The sequence below is a fragment of the Sinohyriopsis cumingii genome, chromosome 17 (genome assembly GCF_028554795.1).
Source record: "Sinohyriopsis cumingii isolate HCF-2022 chromosome 17, ASM2855479v2, whole genome shotgun sequence".
Classification (NCBI taxonomy): Eukaryota; Metazoa; Mollusca; class Bivalvia; order Unionida; family Unionidae; genus Sinohyriopsis; species Sinohyriopsis cumingii.
In genome coordinates, this window is record NC_142977.1 from 33,675,429 (window position 1) to 33,702,085 (window position 26,657).

General features: G+C 33.8%; 1 protein-coding gene across 2 annotated transcripts in view; it reads left to right on the top strand.

Moving 5' to 3' along the window:
* Positions 1 to 4,394: 4,394 nt before the first annotated feature.
* The window catches only part of LOC149778392 (phosphatidylinositol 4-phosphate 5-kinase-like protein 1), a 54,401-nt gene continuing 32,138 nt past the window's right edge, over positions 4,395 to 26,657 (top strand). The window contains exons 1-6 of one of the 2 annotated variants that reach the window (XM_089939219.1): positions 4,395 to 4,553; positions 5,740 to 5,937; positions 11,428 to 11,493; positions 12,294 to 12,451; positions 15,279 to 15,347; positions 19,523 to 19,613. In XM_089939219.1, coding sequence (XP_089795345.1) covers positions 5,746 to 5,937; positions 11,428 to 11,493; positions 12,294 to 12,451; positions 15,279 to 15,347; positions 19,523 to 19,613 — 576 coding nt within the window. In that variant the 5' untranslated portion in view covers positions 4,395 to 4,553; positions 5,740 to 5,745. Of the gene's footprint in view, positions 4,554 to 4,805; positions 4,951 to 5,739; positions 5,938 to 11,427; positions 11,494 to 12,293; positions 12,452 to 15,278; positions 15,348 to 19,522; positions 19,614 to 26,657 lie in introns of those variants that run through there. The other variant, XM_089939218.1, reaches the window with a different exon arrangement.

Here is a 26,657-nt window from a genome sequence, read left to right on the forward strand (position 1 = left end):
GTCAAACTAACAAGTTTCAAAACGCGTATTATTTTGGACGCAATTATCTGCAATGAAAACAATGTTCTTTTCCAAATTGTATCACGGATCATAAATTATTTGGGGACGAAAATGTGTCGCGCAACAAAACTGTGTAGCTGTAAGCTGCTTTCCGGGAGTTAACTGTAAAATGCATTTACATTTTGTGCCCCGACTCTTATTACAACATCAATAAAATCTAGAGTAATTGTGATCAATAATCGTAATTATTTGCATTCTATTACACAGTTTTACATAGTCATTGCTAATTTATAATAAATTGTTTCGTTTTATAACCCTTTATTATAAATTGATTATATACAATAAAACAACACATAGTCGGGACGGGGGCCCCGAGTGGCCGAGTGGTCTAAAGCGCTCTTCGTTACGGATCACTGCCATCTCACCTCTGTCTGCGGCGGTTCGAGTCTAAGATTCAGCCAATGTGGGCATGTGAGAAAGCCTGCCAGTAGCTTCTCGTGGGTCGGTGGTTCTTTCCGGGGTTTTCCGGGTTCTTCCTCCACCATTAATACTGGCCGCCATGTATAGCCTATCGTGTTAAAAATTGGCGTTAAACCCCACAACAACAACAACAACATAATCGGGACTGTTCATCACTACATGATTTCAATCATGAGACGCTACTTACTACATGATTGCAAACAGGAGTACTAATAACTAGATGATCTTAATAACGATTGCAAATGACATAATTACTTTAATCACGAATGATAATAGCTACATGATTGTAATCACGAATGATAATTGCTGCATGATTTGAATCACGGATGATAATAGCTACATGGTTTTAATCACGAATGATAATAGCTACATGATTGTAATCACGAATGATAAGTGCTACATGATTTTAATTACGAATGATAATTGATACCTGATTTTAATCACAAATGATAATAGCCACGTGATTTTAATCACGAATGATAACAGCTAATTTATTGTATCACGAATGATAATTGCTACTTAATTTTAATGAAGACTGCAAATAACTACACGGCTGTAATCAACACTGGTAATCTTTTAATGAATCAAGATTGCTAATCTCGATATGATAGCAATCATCTGTGATCATCGAAATATGACTGTCATACGGATTTTAATCAAGAATGCTAATAAGTACATGTAATCAAAATTGTTAACCACAAAGTGGGTATCATCAGTGCTGCTACATGAATGTAATGAAGATTGCTAAAGTGCACATGTAATCAAAATTGTTAACCACAAAGGGAGTATCATCAATGTTTCTACATGATTGTAATCAAAACTGATACTCATTACAAGATTGTAATCAAGGCTGCTACTCACTACATGGTTGTAATCAAGATTGCTAATCACTACATGATTTTAATGGAGACAGCTACTCACTACATGATCGTAATCATGATTGCTGCTCACTGATTGATTGTAATCAAGACTGCTACTCACTACATGATTGTAATCAAGTCTGCTACTCCTTACATGATTGTAATCATGATTGCTACTCAATACATGATTGTAACCAAGATTGCTAATGAGTATATGTAATCAAAATTGTTAACCACAAAGTGAGTACCATCAATGCTTCTACATGAATTAAATCAATACTGCTACTCACTACATGATTGTAATCGAGACAGCTACTCACTACATGATTTTAATCAAGACTATTACTCACTACATGATTGTAATCAAAACTGCTACTCACTACATGATTGTAATCAAAACTGCTACTCACTACATGCTTTTAATCAAAACTGCTACTCACTACATGATTGTAATCAAGACGGCTACTCACTACATGATTGTAATCAAGATTGCTACTCACTACATGATTGTAATCGAGACTGCTACTAACTACATGATTTTAATCAAGACTGCTACTCACTGCATGATTGTAATCGAGACTGCTTCTCACTATATGATTGTAATCAAGACTGCTGCCCACTATATGAATGTAGCAAGACTGCTACTCACTACATGATTTTAATCAATGCTGCTACTCACTGCATGATTGTAATCATGATTGCTACTCACTACATGACTGTAATCGAGACTGCTACCCACTACATCATTGTAATCGAGACTGCTACTCACTACATGATTGTAATCGAGACTGCTTCTCACTATATGATTGTAATCAAGAATGCTACTCACTACATGATTGCAATCAAGACTGTTACTCACTACATGATTGTAACTGAGACTGCTACTCGCTAAACGATTGTAATCATGAATGCTGCTCACTACATGACTGTAATCAAGACTGCTACTCACCACACGATTGTTATCAAGACTGCTACTCCTTACATGATTGTAATCAAGATCGCTGAAATCTTGACACGATTCTGCCCAGGACTGCTAATACTTGCATAATTATAATCAAGACTGCTAATCGCTAAATTATTGTACTCAAGATTGCTAATCGATATTTAATTGCAATCTAGCTTACAAATCACTAAATGAGTGTAATCAAGGTTTCTAATAGCTACATGCGTGTTTTCAAGACTGCTAATCACTACAGGATTGTAAACAACGCTGCTTATCACTACATGATTGTAATCATGATTGCTAATCACTACATTTTATTAAAAATCAAGACTGTTAACCTCCACTTGATGGTAATCAAGATTGCTAATTACTGTATGATTTGAATCACTATGACTTATCACTACATGACTGTCATCAAGCCTACTAATTACTTCATGATTTTAATTAATATGACTAATCACTATACGACTGTCGTCAAGACTGCTAATTATTGCATGATTTTAATCAATATGACTTATCACTACATGACTATCATCAAGACTGCTAATTATTGCATGATTTTATTCAGTATGACTCATCACTATATAACTGTCATCAAGACTGCTAAATATTATATGCTCATTGTTTTCTCCGTTAACTTTACATTATCAGAATCGTTCAGTATTTTACGGTATTGCACACCTTCATATTGCATTGACGTGCATAAAGGAACTACTTTCTATTGTAAACAAGTAATGGACGCAGACGCCAGCACTTTTGATTTGCAAACAAATCTTGTACACTATCGGTGTAGGCGATTTACGTTTTGTTTGATTAAATGTGTTTCTGAATGAAGTAAAGCAGATGTTTCGTGGACTGCCACATACCAGTTGCTTTGGCACATTCCGCGTTAACTTTTTTGATGCAATGTTTCGGATTTAGGCTAGCTATACAGTAGACGCCTGAAAGGGTCCTTACAAATAATATACAAGTGACAAGGCATAGACTGTCTTCTTTAGCTGGTAATAAGAATGGCAAACAAATATACTTACAGTTTTATATCCTGAATTTCCTTAAAATCTATTTTCTTAGTTCTGCAAATCCGAATTACATAAGCCATGTCATAGGTTCTCAATCTTGATTACACATTTCGAAATTATACTGTAATTTCGAATATAAGTGCAATTACATCCTCTTACTGCACTCAACCTGAAATAAGCATTAAATTCCATAGGGTCTTTTTGATAACTGCAACTGAAAGACTTCATATTTTCCACACATTATGATTTCAAACATTCAATGACAGAAACAGAAATATATTTGCAGATGTCAACACGCTTCTCCCTCGCTTCTTCAATCCAATGTCTTTCATGTGGAATCGTCACATATAAATCCAGTCCATAAGCAGGACATTTCGTAGAATCGAAAAAAATACCAAAATCTATTCACTCCTGATCAAATGGAAAAGTTGTTGCAATGCTCATTCATTCACAATATGACTCCAAGTTTCAATTTTAACTAGACACGCCATTTTCTATCGAAGGTTTTGTCGAGCGCGCGACCAAGTTCAAGATTATCTGGGCGGAGTTACGTGCACATTCATAATGTTGTTGTTGTGTAATGATGAATCTGCGCTAGCGTATTTAGTTTGGAATACGGCATACATTCAGTTACTTTGTTTCTTGTAGTACATTTTGTTTATATATTAAGCCCTTGGCAGAATAAGAAAAATGAGCATATAATAGAAAGGTTACTGCATTTGTATGGGAAAATATGAACCAAAGTCGTGCAGTATTCCAACCGAAAAACTCGTTCATATTTTCCCCATACAAATGCAGTAACCTATAAATACTGATTATTTTAGATGTCGACATGGTTGTAAAAGTTTATGGTGTACAACCGGACATCCTTTTGGTTTCTTCTTTACTTTAGCAAACTTTAGGATATAACTAGTGTGAAAAGAAAGGTAGTTCCATTGTGTTCCGTTATGTCATAGTTTTGGAGCATATTCCGTTCCCGAAGATTGTGTTGTTGTCTAAATACAAGTTTTAGTTATATTATTTACATTAGGCACGCTCGTATGAGAATCATCCGAGTCACGAGAACGACGAGTCTCAAGAGAATAGCTTTAATATTGATTCTGGAAGAGTGGGATTCTTCTGGACAATCCGGTCTTGTGCAGATAATCAAGATGGCGTCACGCATAGACCAAAGCCACTAATGCAGCATGTGCAGTACATATGTTGTTACCATGGAGACTTTAAAGAAGCATTCGTGTACTCAGCCTGATAGTAAGTTTTACAAAGACAAATTAAAAAAAATGTATATTTATTATATATTGTCTCATGCCAAGTATTTAGAAACAGATGCATTTATTGACATGTTATTTTAGGAATAAGTACATCCGAAATATTGTAGAACCTCAATCGAATAATACAAAACGCTACGTCTATTTGAATTAGAAGTTATCCCTTAAAGATTTCGGCACTGACCAATCAAGTATGCCCAGTTCATTGCTTAGTAGTGAACGTCTAAATGTAAACAATCAAGCAGTGCGACAATCAAAAGGGACGTGTTTCTTGGAACGTGTATTGTGCTAATAAATGATGGGAAGTTTGTGTGGCACAGACATTATGACAGAAAGATGAAAATTGTTTACAGCTGTATTATATTCACAGTGTAGTAACGGTACTGTACTGTATGTTTTTCTTGTTTTGTTTTTGTATTTTGTTTTTGTTGCGGAAAAATGTCTCATATGATGTGATTTCTTAAGCGAAGAAGTTTTGTTATGATGACGGATTCCAAGTAAATTGCAGTCCATTACAGTATCACTCGAATAGTCATGTTGTCGCATTTTCATCACCATGGAAACTTTGACTAAAGAGTAGCATACGCAAATTTGTCATTTTTTTTTCTCTCTAAAGAGCATCGTATGTGTCAAATTCACACTTGAAAATCGCAACTTCTGCAAAACATACTGTCGTCCATACACTGCCATCTTCATCAGCGTCCGTTGGCATTTATTTGATGAGTTTCCTCTGACTATTGCCACCCCCATTTTTGATATTTGGACGTTTATGTTGGGGTGTATGTGGCAAGGGTTAGAGGAAACTCGGACTAATGAATAGCCTGCATCTGTTCATGTCAAAGGTCAGAGAGCTCACACCCGGGCCGTGGATAATTTGCATTTTTGTAGCTTTTTATACTACATGCAGAACTTTTCACCTTCATGGCCAAGGCCATCTCTTTCTCTGTTAAGCATTAAAAACTGAGGTAGTCAGGTTGCCAAAGATTTAATATAGGATCAATTATTTGCCAAGGTTTTTGTATCAGTAACTAATACATGAAAATACAGACAAAAAAAACAGAATAAGTAATAACAACATCAGCTAGTACCAAAGTGAGATTACTTGATCTAAATGTTTATCATTATGTCTGCATCCCAAAGTTATTTTTTTTTGTTTTCCTCTTGTGCAGGATGGTATGGCAGAGGTTCAGGCTGAAGACACTTTGAATCACCGCAGTGTCTGTGGAAGATGGGACTACATTCGCCAGAAGCTAAAACGACGGGGAGTTGTGGATGTGGATGCATCTCATCCTCATTTCAACATGCTTAAATGCATACACACAGGAATAAAAGACCTCCTGTTAAATCACAAGGAACTAGGACCAAAGGTTTATTTTAATTCCCATCAGAATCACATTTTACTTCTCAAACCCGGTCTACATTTTATTAAATTTTAAGTGTTTAAAACCCTAAATCTCAAAAGGAGCAATGTAACAGCTTAGCACTAAACCAAAAAGTGACCATTTGAATTATTAAGTAGGGATAACAGTCAAAATTTAAAATTTCATGTCAGGTTAATAAATATGATATTTTTGAGATGGTTGAAGCATCAGAAATAACAAATTAGCAAAGAAAATATAATCCTTTTCATGGTTTTTGCTCATAGCAAACAACATATTTTATTACCTGCCAAAAACAAATCTCCAAAAAGTGAGTATCTTTTCACAGTGTATGTATTGAATACAAATCTAGTAATGGAATGATTTTTTGGGTTAATTGATGAAATAGTCACTAGAGAATATAACCAGACTGTTCTTGAAGTGTAATTTACAAATGTATGTTGCATATGAAAGGAAAGTTTGAGAAATGTGCCTCGGCTAATACAGAATTTTTAGCTTTAATTACTCACATATAACATGAGTGTTTGTCCAGTCTGAAAGCCAGATTATTTCAAATGCTTGTCTTTAATTCATGTTAAATTGAAAACAAAAGGGATTGGTAACATCCACCTCCTAACTTAAAAAAAAATCTATAATGACACAAGGCAATCCAGGTATTTATTCCTTATAAATTACTACCTGTATGAGAATTTTTTTAGACCAATTCATCAACAGATATTGTTTTTATGAATGCAGGTTTACATAAAATATTTTTTTCTCTAATACTGTGAAAAGTTAAATACAGTACTGTATATCCTTCATATTTTTATATTTTTATTTATTTTGTTGTTGCTTTATTGCATAGTTGGATTGTGCAGGTATCATTTGACAGTATGAACTTATTTCTTAAACAATATAAAATAAGGATAAAACCACAGACAAATGAAGATATTTATGCAAGGGGTATGGATGCTACAACAACCTGAGCTGTGAGTAGCCTTAAAAACTTTTTAAGTTTTTTATTTTAATGAGGGGAGAGGGATCTTATTCTTCAACCAGAAAACAATCACATCTCATCTGTGAAGACACAACATAAATTTGCATTAATCCTTACTACTACATTAATTTCATATCCAAAGGTATCAATCAGGCAGGTTTGATACTATTTTGTAGCAGTAATGATAAAAACAAATTGCTGGTTAATGGTAGTGGTAGCAATGATATTTATATTCATTAAGTATATAGATGCTACCGAAGGAGTATGACGTTTTGTCAGTGAAGTACTTTATGAAAAATCACCTTAATGTATTATAAATATATGTATATTTATTATACATATAAGGTAATTTCGTGTTGTCACAGATTTTGTTGTACTCTATTGATAAAGCATCAGACTCATGTCACAGTGGTTGCTACCTCTACCTGCTGCTCAAGGGAGAGAACTAACACACATTTCCGGTTAAAGATGAAATGGGGGATGTTATAATACATCTGTATTCCCATGAAACAAAGTTAAGTACCATAAAGTTCTTGACTCATTCCACATTTAGATATATAAATAAAACCTCTCCCACATGAAACCATCACTGATCCGCATTTTGTAGGTTTTGTCAGGAAATTTTTCTCTGAGACATATCAAATTCTTACTAATAACATAGTTTCAAACAGAAGCCAAATGGTTTCCTTTGCACAGGTTATGACATTAATATTTTCCCGCTATTCATGAAATTACCCAAACAAAGTTAAAAGAATGGGAGCCCCATAACAAAGGGTACCCTCTCTGTACAAAAATAGTAAGATGGTGGCATTTGGCCTGCTATATTAAGTTTAGACTTAAACTTTAAAATTAATGAAACTAGAGTCAATTTAAGCTTAATTTGTTTATTTAGTTTTCCAAGATTTGCTATATTTTTATGGTATATCAAATGGCAAGAAAAAAACATATACACCACTCCTTCGATAACTCACAAACCTGCTTATTAATGTGGAGTCAGTCATGAATCCAATTTTGTTCACTAGAAAGTACCAAACATTTGACCCCTATTTGTTGAACATGAAGAAAATCGTGATCAAAATTGGTAACTGAAACCTTAATATATTGTTCATTTTATCATTTAAATTGGTTGATATGTAATGGAAATATGAATCAACATAACAAAATTATTAATAAGTTGTGTATTTTGTTAAAATTTCTTTCAAAACAACATTCTTGGTACACCCTAAATAACAGTATGCAAAGAAATTTTGATCAACAAAAATGTCACTAACGCCTACTTTAGGCAGCACTGCAGTAAATAAATACCAATTAAATAATTTGTTTTTATCAAGTGAAATGCATGTTTTAATGCAGCATTAATGTAAGGATCATAAATACAATGTTCCCTGCTGTATTCAAATGTGAAATATATAAATCTACCATGATAGCTATGTCCATGAGTGATTTTTTGAGAACCTAATTAATGCCGGTAGTGTTTTGATACCTAATTTGAGCAAGTATTTATTGCATTGTTGCACTGAATTAAAAGCTGACCTCCTTGTTGTACCACATTAATTACGTCTTTTCTGTCAAATAAATGGGTGGAAAAAGTGAAAAGTTTAAAGGCATGCAAATCCAATATGCGTAAGAGCTAGCTGCTCCAGTTGAGTATCAGGTAAACTCATTTTCAGGTGATCATTCAAACACTGTTACAGGTTGGTTTTTTTTGTGTAAATGTAATATATTTAAACTACCTTAAATTGGCATACTTTCAGCCAATGTGGATATGTGAGAATGCTTGCCAGTAGCTTTTCGTGGGTCGCTGGTTCTTTCCTGGGTTCTTCCTCCACCATTAATACTGGCCGCCATGTATAGCCTATCCTGTGCTGAAAAATGGCATTAAACCCAACAACAACAACGACAAATTAGCTTACACATTCACTAATGTGATCAAAAATAGTAAGACAACCAAGCAAAATAAATATTTGATGACATAAAATTCTGTTTCACAGATACATCTTATTAATGAGAAGCTAGTTTTATAGAGTTTGTACATAATTTTTAATTATTGAATTGGTACTCGGAGATTTCATCACAGATGAGTAGAAGTTTCACTATTTCTTGCATCAATATTTTACTATTAGAACAATTTGAAAAAATTATTTTCATGAACTATGTGTTCCATTCCTTTTTAATAACCAGAATCTTGTTTGTGAATCTTAATCAATAACTAGTCTGGTTTCCTGATTAGTATGCTCCATGCATTGCATTCCACTATAGCAGAGAACAAATCAGGGGTCATAACGATCCGTGAACCAGACTACTGCTTAACAACATAAGGTAGTGATGTAATACACAGTGTTTTCGCACACACACATCAGTTGTTGAAACGAGTTAAAATAATGTTAGCAGACTCTCAGTGGTTGGGCATCTTGAAAAGAAAGGTCATTTTCACATAAAAATGAATAACTTCATTAGAAAAATCGCTTTCCCAATGCAATTTTAAAATGAGTATTCAGCCATTAAACAGACCAGTTTGCCCCCCACCCATTGCGATTTTCTCGATGTCCAGCAAGGGTGGCATCATTTCATATTATTATGGAGGTCCCTTGATAACTCATGCCCTCACTTATAGTGCAGTCAATATTTTGGAATCGTGTTGTATGCAAGTTATTGATAAGGTTTCTCTGAGCAGCTTTACTCTGGAAATATTTTAAAGTCACTTAACCATAAAACATGTGTGAGTGTTGTTGTAAGAATAGAATTGTTGACAACTGCTCTGGTGGCCTAGTGGTTAGAGTGTCTGCCTCGGATGCGGAAGGTCATGGGTTCGATCACCGACCGAGCCAAGTCATATGACATACGAAAGACTTACAAAAATGGTACTAACAGGTGCCTCGCTTGGCGCTCAGCATTAAGAGGTTAATGTTAGGGCTGGTCGGTCTGGTGTCAGGATAATGTGACTGGGTGGGAAATCATGCCACATGTCTGTGGCGTGATGCCTCAGTGCTAGACATTACTATAAACTGCCACACTGCAGACATCGTAGCGATATGACTGGAAAATTGTTAAAGCTACATGCTGTGGAATTTGAGAAGTGCTGTAAGGTCAAAGTTAACTCAGTGAAGAAAATACTATTTAACCAATGCCTGACATTATTACAAATACGTAAACAAATAATAAAACCATAAATTTGCAGTCCTATCAATACACTGTTGTAACAAAGCTAAAATATGAGTGGTTACTTAAGAAAACCCCTCTTTCTAAAATAGATGCACTCACTTGTTAGCTGTTTCAGTTCATTAATATGCTAACATTAATGATTCAGTGTGTTATCTATGAATAGTTATGGTAATGTTTTATTGGCAACAAAGAAATTGAAATGAATGATATGGTATGAAGACACGTGCATTTGCTATCATGTACATGTTATTGGGGTTGTATTAAACAAGTTTACAAATCTGTGCAACTGCCATTTTATAGTGAACTGTCATAAAGAATAAAAATTAATTCTTGTTTAAGGGTAGTTGATTAAGCTTTTTTACTGACATGCAATTACAATAATCTAGATACTCTTTTAAAGTCATATGACCATAATACACTGCATATGAATATGATAATTTTTATATGCATACAAAAAAATAAAATATTGCTTAAAATAATGTTAAATGCAGATATGCATAATGAGAAATAGAGGGCATAATTCAAATAAGAGAATGAAAACACACATATACATGCACAATGTGTGTGTGTGTGTGTGTGTGTGTATATATATATATATATATATATATATATATTGCGTATCTTGCTTTGCTTCCATTTCTCCCAGTTAAGCTCTCACTTCTCTTTGTTTTGTCCAAAAGGAGAAGTCACTTCTTCCTAAAATTCTAGTCTAGCTTGACTCCTGATGTTATAATGATATTTATAAAATTTACTTTGATATTTCTTCTCATAGTGCTGTCAGATAAGTAAAATTTATCAGGAAAATATAAAATGAATCACTGGTTTCAATATGGAAGATATTTAATAAAATAAAGAATGATGAAGAAAAGAAGCAAGTTGACAGCTTACTTTTTGTATATTATACTGACTATATTGTAAAAATTATTATTAAATGATAATATGTCAGCATTATATATATAAACAACATTAATTATAAAGTAATAAGATATTTTATTAGGAAACAAAATATTCAAGCTTTAATTAAATTCCTATCACCACCAATTCACATGGCGACTTAATAAAAAAATCCACTTTTAGCTGTAAATTATCATATTTGACAAAATAAGCAGTCTTCTTTCTAAATGTGTCATTGCCCCCACTACATTGATTTGAACAGACTGTCAAACCTGTCATAAGCAGACATCTTTGAGGTGTGATAAAAGTGGCCCATGAATAAATGTTATCATCCCTTATGAACAGTGTCCTTAATATAGAAGTATTGGCTAACACAAATAATACTGTATTATAGAATTATTTTTAAAATGTATAATTGCAAACATTCAATTTTTTTATGTTGATAGGATAATCTTCAGACCGAGGACTATCACCAGGTTCTGTCCAAAACTTTAAAACTGGAAAATGGCAAGGTAATTCGTAGATTTAAACCATCTTATTAAAATCTGGTCAGTTGTTTTTTTTAGTTAACATTTATTACACGGAAACCTATGCTTTTCTTATTGGCAACTGAAGCTGATATATGAGTAACTTTGATAGTCTCATTTGTGGAGGAGCAAGATCAGTAGTTTGACATTTTTCAGTCTATCGGCAGGCTTGACTATGACTAAATGGTTTTCAAGGAACACATAAGTCTTAACAGTGAATGGTTTTATGATAGTGCATCATTTTTCATATAGAGGCATGATAAATGAATGGTGTTGTGATGGTGAAGTTTTCTGCTTATGTTGGGCTTATGCAGATATAATTCTGTGCATAGTTATACAATACACAAAATACAGTTACTGATGTAAAATTTTGATGTGACTTTCAAAAAGTTTTACAAAGAATTGTAACGTTTATGAGGACATTGTCATGACAAACGGAGAGGTGATAAATGAATGTCTTGTAATTTATGAAATAAATTCTAAATGTATGCCACCATCGTAAACTGTCATTATTCTAGTGAAGATTCCTTTTTGATGAGATTACTTACTCCTGTTTAAGTTTTAACATTACAAATGATGAAGGAGTGTATTTTGTTATTTTAGAGTTTTGTGTTTGAGGGCTATGCATGCCCTGTGTTTGCCTCACTGTGTAGAGCTGTGGACATTAGTAAACCAGTCTATTTTGTTATTTTAGAGTTTTGTATTTGAGAGCTACGCATGCCCTGTGTTTGCCTCACTGTATAGAGCTGTGGACATTAGTGAACCAGTCTATTTTGTTATTTTAGAGTTTTGTATTTGAGAGCTATGCATGCCCTGTGTTTGCCTCACTGCGTAGAGCTGTGGACATTAGTGAGGCAGATTATCTCATGAGTCTTGCTCCACCTGGACTTCCATACTTGGAATTTATCAGCAATTCTCGCAGTGGCCAGGATTTCTATTTCAGGTAAGGTATCAAACCAAGACATGGTTTCATAGGTGGCCAGATATTCTAAATCTGATACAGTATCATATCTTGTGTCAGATCATAACAAGTATCTCATCTCATAAAAAATAACATTGCATTTCATATCTCCCACATCTGACCTTTCATGTAATTATCTTAAATAAGTTTGAGTGCATTAACCTTCAGAAGGCTGCAAGAGATAACTCAGGTAACATGATAGTTACTTGTTTTGAGTTACTTCCCCTCAGTTGTCACCTGTAGTATCTATGTCAAAGTTGCTTTTGCATGTCCTGGTTTGGAACATTTATATATAATTATATGAATGTTTATAAGAATAATTATCAGCATGGATGATGTTCCAGCTAAAGCACTTACCATCATGTACCTTCATTGGAATAAGATCCATAAATATAAAAGACAATAATATCCTTCATTTATCCAGGTGACATAATTAACTAGTTTTCATTAAGGCCCTGTATTAAAAAAAAATTTATATGAAAATATAAAAAATTTACAATCTTAAAATCTACTACTTGAAAGAGTACAAATAAATAAGAAAGTAACAAAAGTTGCACATGGTTAACCTAGATACCACATATTCCCCAATTAATGCCCCCTCCCCTTTTTGTAAGAACAGAAAATTTAAAAGATGCATTGTAAGACCTGTGCTTTATAATACCCATATGCTTTAGAGCCATAATTACAACAAGATGATGCAACAATCACACCATTAGAATGTATTTATCAATGCATAAATTACTAAAGTCACAGGTACACATGTAGTGTTAAACATGATGCATTTAACTGTGCTGATATTTACAATGACTGAATTTAGTGGCATATTGACCCCCAGTTGTACATGAGGTCATTATGAGAGTACATCAAAAGAACACCTTTAGCTTTCATTGTTGTGCTCTAATAAATCCCCCCCATCCCCCCCCCCGGAAATTGTAAGTTATGGCACCCGGGGCATTATTTAGGAAATTTACGGTAGATATGGTTACCATGTACAAATGTTTTTTGAACGTGAAACCAGGATCATTATTGAAAATATTGGTATAGGTATAATTTCTTAATAGTGGAAACATTAGTTGCATGTTTATTTTTTTCTGGATGCACAAGTGACAGGTCATATGCATGAGACTGATTGACAGGTAGCATGTATGAGACTTATAATGTCATGGTTGCCTTAGTGACATCTAGCATATAAAGACTTATAATGTCATGGTTGCCTTAGTGACAGCTAGTATATAAAGACTTACAACGTCATGATTGCCTTAGTGACAGTATATAAAAACTTATAATGTCATGGTTGCCTTAGTGACGTCTAGCATGTAAAGACTTATAATGTCATGGTTGCCTTAGTGACATCTAGCATGTAAAGACTTATAATGTCATGGTTGCCTTAGTGGCAGCTAGTATATAAAGACTTATAATGTCATGGTTGCCTTAGTGACAGCTAGTATATAAAGACTTATAACGTCATGATTGCCTTAGTGACAGTATATAAAGACTTATAATGTCATGGTTGCCTTAGTGACAGCTAGTACATAAAGACTTTTAATGTCATGGTTGACTTAGAGACAATTAGTTTATATAAATCTTGTAGTGTCATGGATGCCTGAGTGACAGGTAATATGCATAAAAATGGTAGTGTCATGAATGCCAGAGTGACAGATAATATGCATAAAAATGGTAGTGTCATGAATGCCTGAGTGACAGGTAATATGCATAAAAATGGTAGTGTCATGAATGCCTAAGTGACAGGTAATATGCATAAGACTGGTAGTGTCATGGATACATGAGTGACAGGTTATGCAAAAGACTGGTACTGTCATGGATATGCATTGTGCTTGTGCATTACATGTCCCTTCATGGTGGAATTGTGTTGTTTTTCCTGGATACTTTATTTTCAATATCATCCGTATTGAATGTTGAGCAGTGTATTGAAGAACTTGAAAGAATGAAAACAATAATAATTTAATTTCATGACAAATGCTTGTATTTCTAATCTACATAAAGCAACACAAGTACATTTATTGTTATATCTCGTAAGTTTTTGATTTGCACGATAGTAATTCAAGGAAAATTTTCAAAACGTTTCTCCAGATGTGTAGTTTAAGAAATAGCAAAGCTTTGGGAAAGCGTCTGCAATAAAATAATTTTTCCCTTATATTTAACCAGTGATGAAGCTGGGTTTATTTTATTGGTTCTCAAGTAAAAACAACACTGGCTGACTACTGTGAAATTATTGTTTTGGTTCATCTTCAGTTTTTGTCTTGTTCAGTTTGGATGAACCATAACAGACAAACATTTAGGTTTGTATGTTCATGTGTTTGCATGCATTGCCTATTGAGCAAATGGCTTGTCTTTACAGATAATAATCTTTAATGTTAGTTTAGTTTTTAAATTGATGGTTTTGTATTAACCACAAAATGTTTGAATAAATGTATTAGAAACACATGACTTGAAGTGAATTCTCATTATTCAGCTGATGCTAAAATGTTACAGGTATGTTGACAAAAATACAAAGCAAATATTACAGGTATGTTGACAGAAATACGCAGCAAATGTTACAGGTATGTTGACAAAAATACACAGCAAATGTTACAGGTATGTTGATAGAAATACACAGCAAATGTTACAGGTATGTTGACAAAAATACACAGCAAATGTTACAGGTATGTTGACAGAAATACACAGCAAATGTTACAGTTATGTTGACAGAAATACACAGCAAATGTTACAGGTATGTTGACAAAAATACACAGCAAATGTTACAGGTATGTTGACAAAAATACAGAGAGTACTACCTTTCTTTTTGCAGCAACAATCAAAGATTCATCCTGAAAACTGACAGAGAACATTGTATCCAATACTTTCAGTCCATATTAAGGTATTGAATCAGATTTTTGTTATGTCATTGTAATTCATGATTCACATCCATTTAATGTTCACAAAGCATGCTGACAGAATTTATGTAGTTTAGTACTGTCACTGTACAAAGTTTCTATATAAAAGTTTCATGTTCCACTTTTCCCTTATTATAACACTATTTATGGAAGCAATTAAAGTCTATCATATTATAAATGAGGACTCTGTATACATAGGTAGGTTAATATCAAAACTAATTTATACCAAGTGGAGATAATACTTTTATGTCCTATGTTATATAAGGTGTTGAGTAGCTACCACAACTGATTTTTCATTTCCATTGAATTACTTTAAAATAGTTTGGTAAATGATAGATCTGATCTCTGACAGCACAGAACAGTTTAAATTTTGGAAAGATCTCTACTAGAAGTAAAGATATTCAACTTTAAAGTTGCAAATATTTGATCAGTTTGCCCACTTTTTTCCATCTAATAATATTTGCCACATGCAGTAAATTGATGGCACTAGAAAGAAAGGAAATTGGACATAAATTGATATCATTTGTTAATTTTAAAGATAAATTCATAAGATATTTAAACTTTATGCAAAAGAACATGCTGGACTCATTCTTGCAATTGTTTAAAATACTTTTACAACAAGGAAAGTTATTGCGAAAAAATTCCCACCACTATTTAAATTTTGTTTGTATTATTTTGTATGCTAATTTACAGAAACATGTCAATATATGGTGTTAAATAAATACAACAATGTTCAGAGCAAAACCATTCAAATAATTTTTTTTTAAATTCATGCTGGTGATTATGTATCAATGCAAAGCTTTACTAATCATATGGACTATGCATCTAATTTCAAGTTAATTATTGTCATAATAATTGGTAAATCTTATATTTTACTTGCTACTTTGAAATAAATGTCACCATTCTGTTGAAATAATTAAGTTATAAATTGTTTTCATGGTTTAGGAAACACATCTTAGTATGTAAAGTTCTTTGAAATGCCATTGTTTGCTGGAATTTATACATTTAGGTCAGAAACCATGATTTAACACAAAGTTTTTGTTAACAGACTGAATGTCTTCTCATGCAAGCCAAATAAAATATCCTGGATTCATACAGGGAGCCATGAATTTTTTGATGGATTCAGGTCCTGATGACTTCATGACACATGTGGGATACCACTGGTGTCTTTGTATGCAGTGGCAGTGTATTCATTGTCACTGAATTCATTTATGACTGGCAGCTTGCTTGTAATGCAGTCATAGTCTTTTTAAGGTTCATTGCCAATTTCAGTGAGTCCATTTATCTTTCTGCATTTTCAAGAATTCTCCTTTTCTTCAATCTAGAAGATTAATCTCAACTTCTTTTTCAACATTCATATTTTGTATGCACAACACTCTGCCCTTTTTCCTTGACTGTTTTGTAATACTTTTGCTGTTATTCGATGGCATATCTGTTAGCCAGTTTATTAGTGATTTTCTGTTTCTTTTAAAACAGTTGTATGGTGGTGTGTGTGTGTATTCTGACTTCATTTTTATGAATTAAGTCACCAAAATTATTTTCACAGCCTAGGTTGGTCAATTATGTTTTTTTTAAAACAGTTGTATGGTGGTGTGTGTGTGTATTCTGACTTCATTTTTATGAATTAAGTCACCAAAATTATTTTCACAGCCTAGGTTGGTCAATTATGAAAAGCCTGTCCTTTCCATATTGGCTTTGCTTGGTGCCTTACTACATTTGCTTCCTGGCTGGAAGTCCACTAACTGCTTTTCCACAGTCCATAACATAGCAAATGTAACTGTTTTAACTGTTTGGTGCAATATTTCTACTGTACTTTGTTCTACAACAAACAATTTCTCGTGTACTTTTGGATTCAGCAGAGTTTTGGTGTTAAGGAATATTGCTTAAGAAAGATAACTAGGTTCAGTATATGTGTATACAGTAAAAGTTGTGAAACTTAACCCGTTGTGACCGTGTTGTACAAAAGACCAAAGCACGGAAACAACATAGATTTAAAGACATCATACTTGATGTGCTTGAACTGATGCAAGTTTCAGGATTGGCTTAGTAATGGTTTCTCTGACTTCCAGGATATCATCAAAATCAAACAGAACATCAGCAGCTGTCAGAATCAAAGAGTTGAACTGATTGTCTTGGTAACTTCCAATGATAGACTTTATTCTGTTCTGAGAACAATATGCTTCCTGGTGGTAAGATAATCCAATAATCCATAACGGTCCCCGAAAGGTCCAGAGGTATTGGAAACAGTCCTTGCAATGAGTTCAACATAAGTTTCCGTTTTAGTCCAGAACTTAAACTGGGGCACCGCATCTTGACCAAGGTGTCCACTTTCTTTGAATATTGTGCTTTCATGGCCTTTCAAGTCGTCATATTTATGGAAGCCCAGAAGAACATGGGCCTACAGTGCAAGTGCAATACTGATTGTTTTTGGTCATCATCACAATGGCTAAGAACTTCATTGTGCCATTGGCCCAAGACTTTATCTGCTAACCCAAGATTTTATCTGCTAACCCAAGATTTTAACTGCTAACCCAAGATTTTTTCTGCTAACTTCTTATTGCTGCAAGTTAACTTAATGAGTCAGTAATAAAGTCACTGCTTCTAGATGTATTTATGGTGTTCGTAGTTGACACTTGTCATTTGTGATAGGGGTGTGTAGTGGAATGGGTACAGATTTGGATGCAGCCATTTTCATTTGTTCTGCAGACAACCTTGTTTCAGTTTTCAAACTGTGCCAGTTCTGTTATGTGTTTCTTTGTCACATCATGGATAGTCCTTACATTTTTATGTGCAACATGGGCAAAACCCAACTTATTACATCACTGTCTAGTGTACTACAAGTGTCCACTATTTTCTTTTTTTTTCTGGTCATGCCATCTCTGTTAAGGTCACATGACCTCACAGTGTCTAGTTTTGCAGCTTTGTAAGTCTTTTGAAGGTAATGTCCATCATTGACAATTTTTTGCACAGGTAAACTGTTGGACAGATCACATTTCTCAGTTTTGCATGTAAAAATATGTTGCGATATTAGTTGTATAACTGGGGAGATTTTCTTCAGTCACAAGTTGAGTACAGCAAGTTCAGTCACATAATTGATCTTGAGGATCTTGGTCTTGTCTTTGTGGATGTTGAGGACAACCTGTGCTAATGTGGCTGCCAGTATGCCGGTATTGTCCTGCATTTCCTGCTGACTATGGGACAAGAGCGATAGGTCATCGGCAAAGTCCAGATCCTCAAGTTGACTCCATAATGTCCACTGGATTCCATTTCTCCGCTTTTTGGTGGATGTCTTCATAATCGAGTTGATGGCAAGAAGGAAGAGAAACAGCGATAGCAAGCAGCTTTGCCTCATGCCAGTTGGCACTAGGAAGCAGTCTTTGTGCTGTCCTGCATGAATGACTCTGCAGGACATTCCGTTATAAGCGTTCTTGATCAGGTTCACCAGCTTGGTTGGGATGCCGGAATGGCGAAGAAGTTTCCAGAGTGTCTCTTGGTCTGTGCTGTCGAATACCTTCTCAACATCAACAAAGTTGATGTAGATCGAAGAATTCCACTCCAGTGATTGCTTGACTATGATGGGAAGAGTAGCTATTTGGTCTGTACACAATCTGTTCTGTCTGTATGTGACTGCAGTGTTTGGCAGCCCTTAGACACCTTAGAGATTTCAAACTTTAGGGTGTTGTTATTTGGCAGCCCTTAGACACCTTAGAGATTTCAAACTTTAGGGTGTTGTTATTTGGCAGCCCTTAGACACCTTAGAGATTTCAAACTTTAGGGTGTTGTTATTTGGCAACCCTTAGACACCTTAGAGATTTCAAACTTTAGGATGATGTTATTTATGCATTATAGATGGGCAGAATATTCTTATGCATTTGACACTGGGGAAGTAGTATGTGAAGAGTGTTAGAAAAAAGGGTTAAAAATAAAGTTGTGAGATGGACTAAATAAAATGCTTGGTCACAAAATTGTAGCTGTTGTATTTTTTGTATGCTCTGTGTTATTACTGTTACTATTCCTATCAGGAGATTGCTGTGTAAGAAAATTCCCAATATTCAGCTTGTATTGAAATCTCTTAAACTTGTGAAACTATCAACTACAGTGCAGAAGAACTTCTTTATCTGTAACTTTTCTATTATTTCTTATCTTTTTTCTTTTACAGAGATTATATTGAACACTTCCATACCTATCCACATTCCTTGCTGGTGAAATTCGTTGGATTACACATGATCCAAATGTCAGGAAGCAGAAAGGTTTGTAAAGTATTGACCTTTGCACATGTACAACACATCCTGTAGTGACCAGTTGACATGTACAACACACCATGCATTGACTTGTGTACATGTACAACATATCATATATTGACTTGTATACATGTACAAGACTCCATGTATTGACCTGTATACATGTACAAGACACCCTGTATTGACCTATGTACATGTTCAACACATGTATTGACCTGTTGACTTGTGCAATACACCATACAACACACCATGTATTGACCCACATACCTGAGCAATACACCATGTATTGACGCGACCCATGTACTTGTACAATACACCATGTATTGACCTATTTACTTGTACAATACACCATGTATTGACCCATGTACTTGTACAATACACCATGTATTGACGCGACCCATTTACTTGTACAATACACCATGTATTGACGCGACCCATATACTTGTACAATACACCATGTATTGACCTATTTACTTGTACAATACACCATGTATTGACCCATTTACTTGTACAATACACCATGTATTGACCCATGTACTTGTACAATACACCATGTATTGACGCAACCCATTTACTTGTACAATACACCATGTATTGACGCGACCCATATACTTGTACAATACACCATGTATTGACCTATTTACTTGTACAATACACCATGTATTGACCCATTTACTTGTACAATACACCATGTATTGACCCATGTACTTGTACAATACACCATGTATTGACCTATTTACTTGTACAATACACCATGTATTGACCCATTTACTTGTACAATACACCATGTATTGACGCGACCCATGTACTTGTACAATACACCATGTATTGACCCATTTACTTGTACAATACACCATGTATTGACCCATTTACTTGTACAATACACCATGTATTGACCCATGTACTTGTACAATACACCATGTATTGACCTATTTACTTGTACAATACACCATGTATTGACGCGACCCATGTACTTGTACAATACACCATGTATTGACCCATTTACTTGTACAATACACCATGTATTGACCCATTTACTTGTACAATACACCATGTATTGACCCATGTACTTGTACAATACACCATGTATTGACCCATGTACTTGTACAATACACCATGTATTGACCTATTTACTTGTACAATACACCATGTATTGACCCATTTACTTGTACAATACACCATGTATTGACGCGACCCATGTACTTGTACAATACACCATGTATTGACCTATTTACTTGTACAATACACCATGTATTGACCCATGTACTTGTACAATACACCATGTATTGACCCATTTACTTGTACAATACACCATGTATTGACCCATGTACTTGTACAATACACCATGTATTGACCTATTTACTTGTACAATACACCATGTATTGACCCATGTACTTGTACAATACACCATGTATTGACCTATTTACTTGTACAATACACCATGTATTGACCCATTTACTTGTACAATACACCATGTATTGACCCATGTACTTGTACAATACACCATGTATTGACGCGACCCATTTACTTGTACAATACACCGTGTATTGACGCGACCCATGTACTTGTACAATACACCATGTATTGACCTATTTACTTGTACAATACACCATGTATTGACCCATGTACTTGTACAATACACCATGTATTGACCCATTTACTTGTACAATACACCATGTATTGACCCATGTACTTGTACAATACACCATGTATTGACCTATTTACTTGTACAATACACCATGTATTGACCCATGTACTTGTATAATACACCATGTATTGACCTATTTACTTGTACAATACACCATGTATTGACCCATTTACTTGTACAATACACCATGTATTGACCCATGTACTTGTACAATACACCATGTATTGACCTATTTACTTGTACAATACACCATGTATTGACCCATTTATTTGTACAATACACCATGTATTGACGCGACCCATGTACTTGTACAATACACCATGTATTGACGTGACCCATGTACTTGTACAATACACCATGTATTGACCCATGTACTTGTACTTGTACAATACACCATGTATTGACGCGACCCATGTACTTGTACAATACACCATGTATTGACGCGACCCATGTACTTGTACAATACACCATGTATTGACGCGACCCATGTACTTGTACAATGCACCATGTATTGACCCATGTACTTGTACTTGTACAATACACCATGTATTGACGCGACCCATGTACTTGTACAATACACCATGTATTGACGCGACCCATGTACTTGTACAATACACCATGTATTGACCCATGTACTTGTACAATACACCATGTATTGACCCATCTACTTGTACAATACACCATGTATTGACGCGACCCATTTACTTGTACAATACACCATGTATTGACGCGACCCATGTACTTGTACAATACACCATGTATTGACCTATTTACTTGTACAATACACCATGTATTGACCCATGTACTTGTACAATACACCATGTATTGAACTATTTACTTGTACAATACACCATGTATTGACCCATTTATTTGTACAATACACCATGTATTGACGCGACCCATATACTTGTACAATACACCATGTATTGACGCGACCCATGTACTTGTACAATACACCATGTATTGACCCATGTACTTGTACAATACACCATGTATTGACGCGACCCATTTACTTGTACAATACACCATGTATTGACGCGACCCATGTACTTGTACAATACACCATGTATTGACGCGATCCATGTACTTGTACATTACACCATATATTGACGCGACCCATGTACTTGTACAATACACCATGTATTGACCCATGTACTTGTACAATACACCATGTATTGACCTATTTACTTGTACAATACACCATGTATTGACCCATGTACTTGTACAATACACCATGTATTGACGCGACCCATGTACTTGTACATTACACCATGTATTGACGCGACCCATGTACTTGTACAATACACCATGTATTGACCCATGTACTTGTACAATACACCATGTATTAACCCATGTACTTGTACAATACACCATGTATTGACCCATGTACTTGTACAATACACCATGTATTGACCTATTTACTTGTACAATACACCATGTATTGACCCATGTACTTGTACAATACACCATGTATTGACCTATTTACTTGTACAATACACCATGTATTGACCCATGTACTTGTACAATACACCATGTATTGACGCGACCCATGTACTTGTACAATACACCATGTATTGACGCGACCCATGTACTTGTACAATACACCATGTATTGACCCATGTACTTGTACAATACACCATGTATTGACCCATATACTTGTACAATACACCATGTATTGACCTGTGTACATGTACAACACACACTGTATTGACCTGTTTGTCCTGTGTACATGTACAACACACCCTGTATTGACCCATGTACTTGTACAATACACCATGTATTGACCCATGTACAACACACCACGTATTGACCTGCATATGTGTACAACACACCTGTATTGACCCATCTACATGTACAACACATAATGTATTGACCTGTGTACATGTACAACACATCATGTATTGACCTGTGTACATGTACAACACACCATGTATTGACCTGTGTACATGTACAACACATCATGCATTGACCTGTGTACATGTACAACAAACCATATATTGACCTGCGTACATATACAGCACACCATGTATTGACTCGTGTACATTTTTTCAAGTGGTTAACAATGAAACAGAATGAAAGAATAAGGAAATATGGAGCACAGTATCTTGTTAAGGAGAATTTGATTTAGTTATAGCAAAGATTAATGTCTTATGATAGGATATGGATAACACTCAAATTGATGATGATAATGTCATTGTAAATAAATGGAAAGTATGATAATAAACAGGTCAATGATGATAATGTCATTGTAAGTAAATGGAAAGTATGATAATAAACAGGTCAGTGATGATAATGTCATTATAAGTAAATGGAAAGTATGATAATAAACAGGTCAGTGATGATAATGTCATTATAAATAAATGGAAAGTATGATAATAAACAGATCTGTGATGATAATGTCATTGTAAGTAAATGGAAAGTATGATAATAAACAGGTCAGTGATGATAATTATCATTATAAGTAAATGCAAAGGATGATAATAAACAGATCTGTGATGATAATGCCATTATAAGTAAATGGAAAGTATGATAATAAACAGGTCAGTGATGATAATGTCATTGTAAGTAAATGGAAAGTATGATAATAAACAGGTCAATGATGATAATGTCATTATAAGTAAATGGAAAGTATGATAATAAACAGGTCAGTGATGATAATGTCATTGTAAGTAAATGGAAAGTATGATAATAAACAGATCTGTGATGATAATGTCATTGTAAGTAAATGGAAAGTATGATAATAAACAGGTCAATGATGATAATGTCATTATAAGTAAATGCAAAGGATGATAATAAACAGATCTGTGATGATAATGCCATTATAAGTAAATGGAAAGTATGATAATAAACAGGTCAGTGATGATAATATCATTATAAGTAAATGGAAAGGATGATAATAAACAGGTCAGTGATGATAATGTCATTGTAAGTAAATGGAAAGGATGATAATAAACAGGTCAATGATGATAATGTCATTATAAGTAAATGGAAAGGATGATAATAAACAGATCTGTGATGATAATGTCATTGTAAATAAATGGAAAGTATGATAATAAACAGGTCAGTGATGATAATGTCATTATAAGTAAATGGAAAGTATGATAATAAACAGATCTGTGATGATAATGTCATTGTAAGTAAATGGAAAGTATGATAATAAACAGGTCAGTGATGATAATGTCATTATAAGTAAATGCAAAGGATGATAATAAACAGATCTGTGATGATAATGTCATTATAAGTAAATGGAAAGTATGATAATAAACAGGTCAGTGATGATAATGTCATTGTAAGTAAATGGAAAGTATGATAATAAACAGGTCAATGATGATAATGTCATTATAAGTAAATGGAAAGTATGATAATAAACAGGTCAGTGATGATAATGTCATTGTAAGTAAATGGAAAGTATGATAATAAACAGATCTGTGATGATAATGTCATTGTAAGTAAATGGAAAGTATGATAATAAACAGGTCAATGATGATAATGTCATTATATGTAAATGCAAAGGATGATAATAAACAGATCTGTGATGATAATGCCATTATAAGTAAATGGAAAGTATGATAATAAACAGGTCAGTGATGATAATATCATTATAAGTAAATGGAAAGGATGATAATAAACAGGTCAGTGATGATAATGTCATTGTAAGTAAATGGAAAGGATGATAATAAACAGGTCAATGATGATAATGTCATTATAAGTAAATGGAAAGGATGATAATAAACAGGTCAGTGATGATAATGTCATTGTAAGTAAATGGAAAGGATGATAATAAACAGGTCAATGATGATAATGTCATTATAAGTAAATGGAAAGGATGATAATAAACAGGTCAGTGATGATAATGTCATTGTAAGTAAATGGAAAGGATGATAATAAACAGGTCAATGATGATAATATCATTGTAAGTAAATGGAAAGTCTGATAATAAACAGGTCAGTGATGATAATGTCATTATAAGTAAGTGGAAAGGATGATAATAAACAGGTCAGTGATGATAATATCATTATAAGTAAATGGAAAGTCTGATAATAAACAGGTCAATGATGATAATGTCATTATAAGTAAATGGAAAGTATGATAATAAACAGGTCAGTGATGATAATATCATTATAAGTAAATGGAAATGATGATAATAAACAGGTCAGTGATGATAATATCATTGTAAGTAAATGGAAAGTATGATAATAAACAGATCTGTGATGATAATGTCATTGTAAGTAAATGCAAAGTATGATAATAAACAGGTCAATGATGATAATGTCATTGTAAGTAAATGCAAAGTATGATAATAAACAGGTCAATGATGATAATGTCATTGTAAGTAAATGCAAAGGATGATAATAAACAGGTTAGTGATGATAATGTCATTATAAGTAAATGGAAAGGATGATAATAAACAGGTCAATGATGATAATGTCATTATAAGTAAATGGAAATGATGATAATAAACAGGTCTGTGATGATAATGCCATTATAAGTAAATGGAAAGGATGATAATAAACAGGTCAGTGATGATAATGTCATTGTAAGTAAATGGAAAGGATGATAATAAACAGGTCAATGATGATAATGTCATTATAAGTAAATGGAAAGGATGATAATAAACAGATCTGTGATGATAATGTCATTGTAAATAAATGGAAAGTATGATAATAAACAGGTCAGTGATGATAATGTCATTATAAGTAAATGGAAAGTATGATAATAAACAGGTCAGTGATGATAATGTCATTATAAGTAAATGCAAAGGATGATAATAAACAGATCTGTGATGATAATGCCATTATAAGTAAATGGAAAGTATGATAATAAACAGGTCAGTGATGATAATGTCATTGTAAGTAAATGGAAAGTATGATAATAAACAGGTCAATGATGATAATGTCATTATAAGTAAATGGAAAGTATGATAATAAACAGGTCAGTGATGATAATGTCATTATATGTAAATGCAAAGGATGATAATAAACAGATCTGTGATGATAATGCCATTATAAGTAAATGGAAAGTATGATAATAAACAGGTCAGTGATGATAATATCATTATAAGTAAATGGAAAGGATGATAATAAACAGGTCAGTGATGATAATGTCATTGTAAGTAAATGGAAAGGATGATAATAAACAGGTCAATGATGATAATGTCATTATAAGTAAATGGAAAGGATGATAATAAACAGGTCAGTGATGACAATGTCATTGTAAGTAAATGGAAAGGATGATAATAAACAGGTCAATGATGATAATGTCATTGTAAGTAAATGGAAAGGATGATAATAAACAGGTCAATGATGATAATATCATTGTAAGTAAATGGAAAGTCTGATAATAAACAGATCTGTGATGATAATGTCATTATAAGTAAGTGGAAAGGATGATAATAAACAGATCTG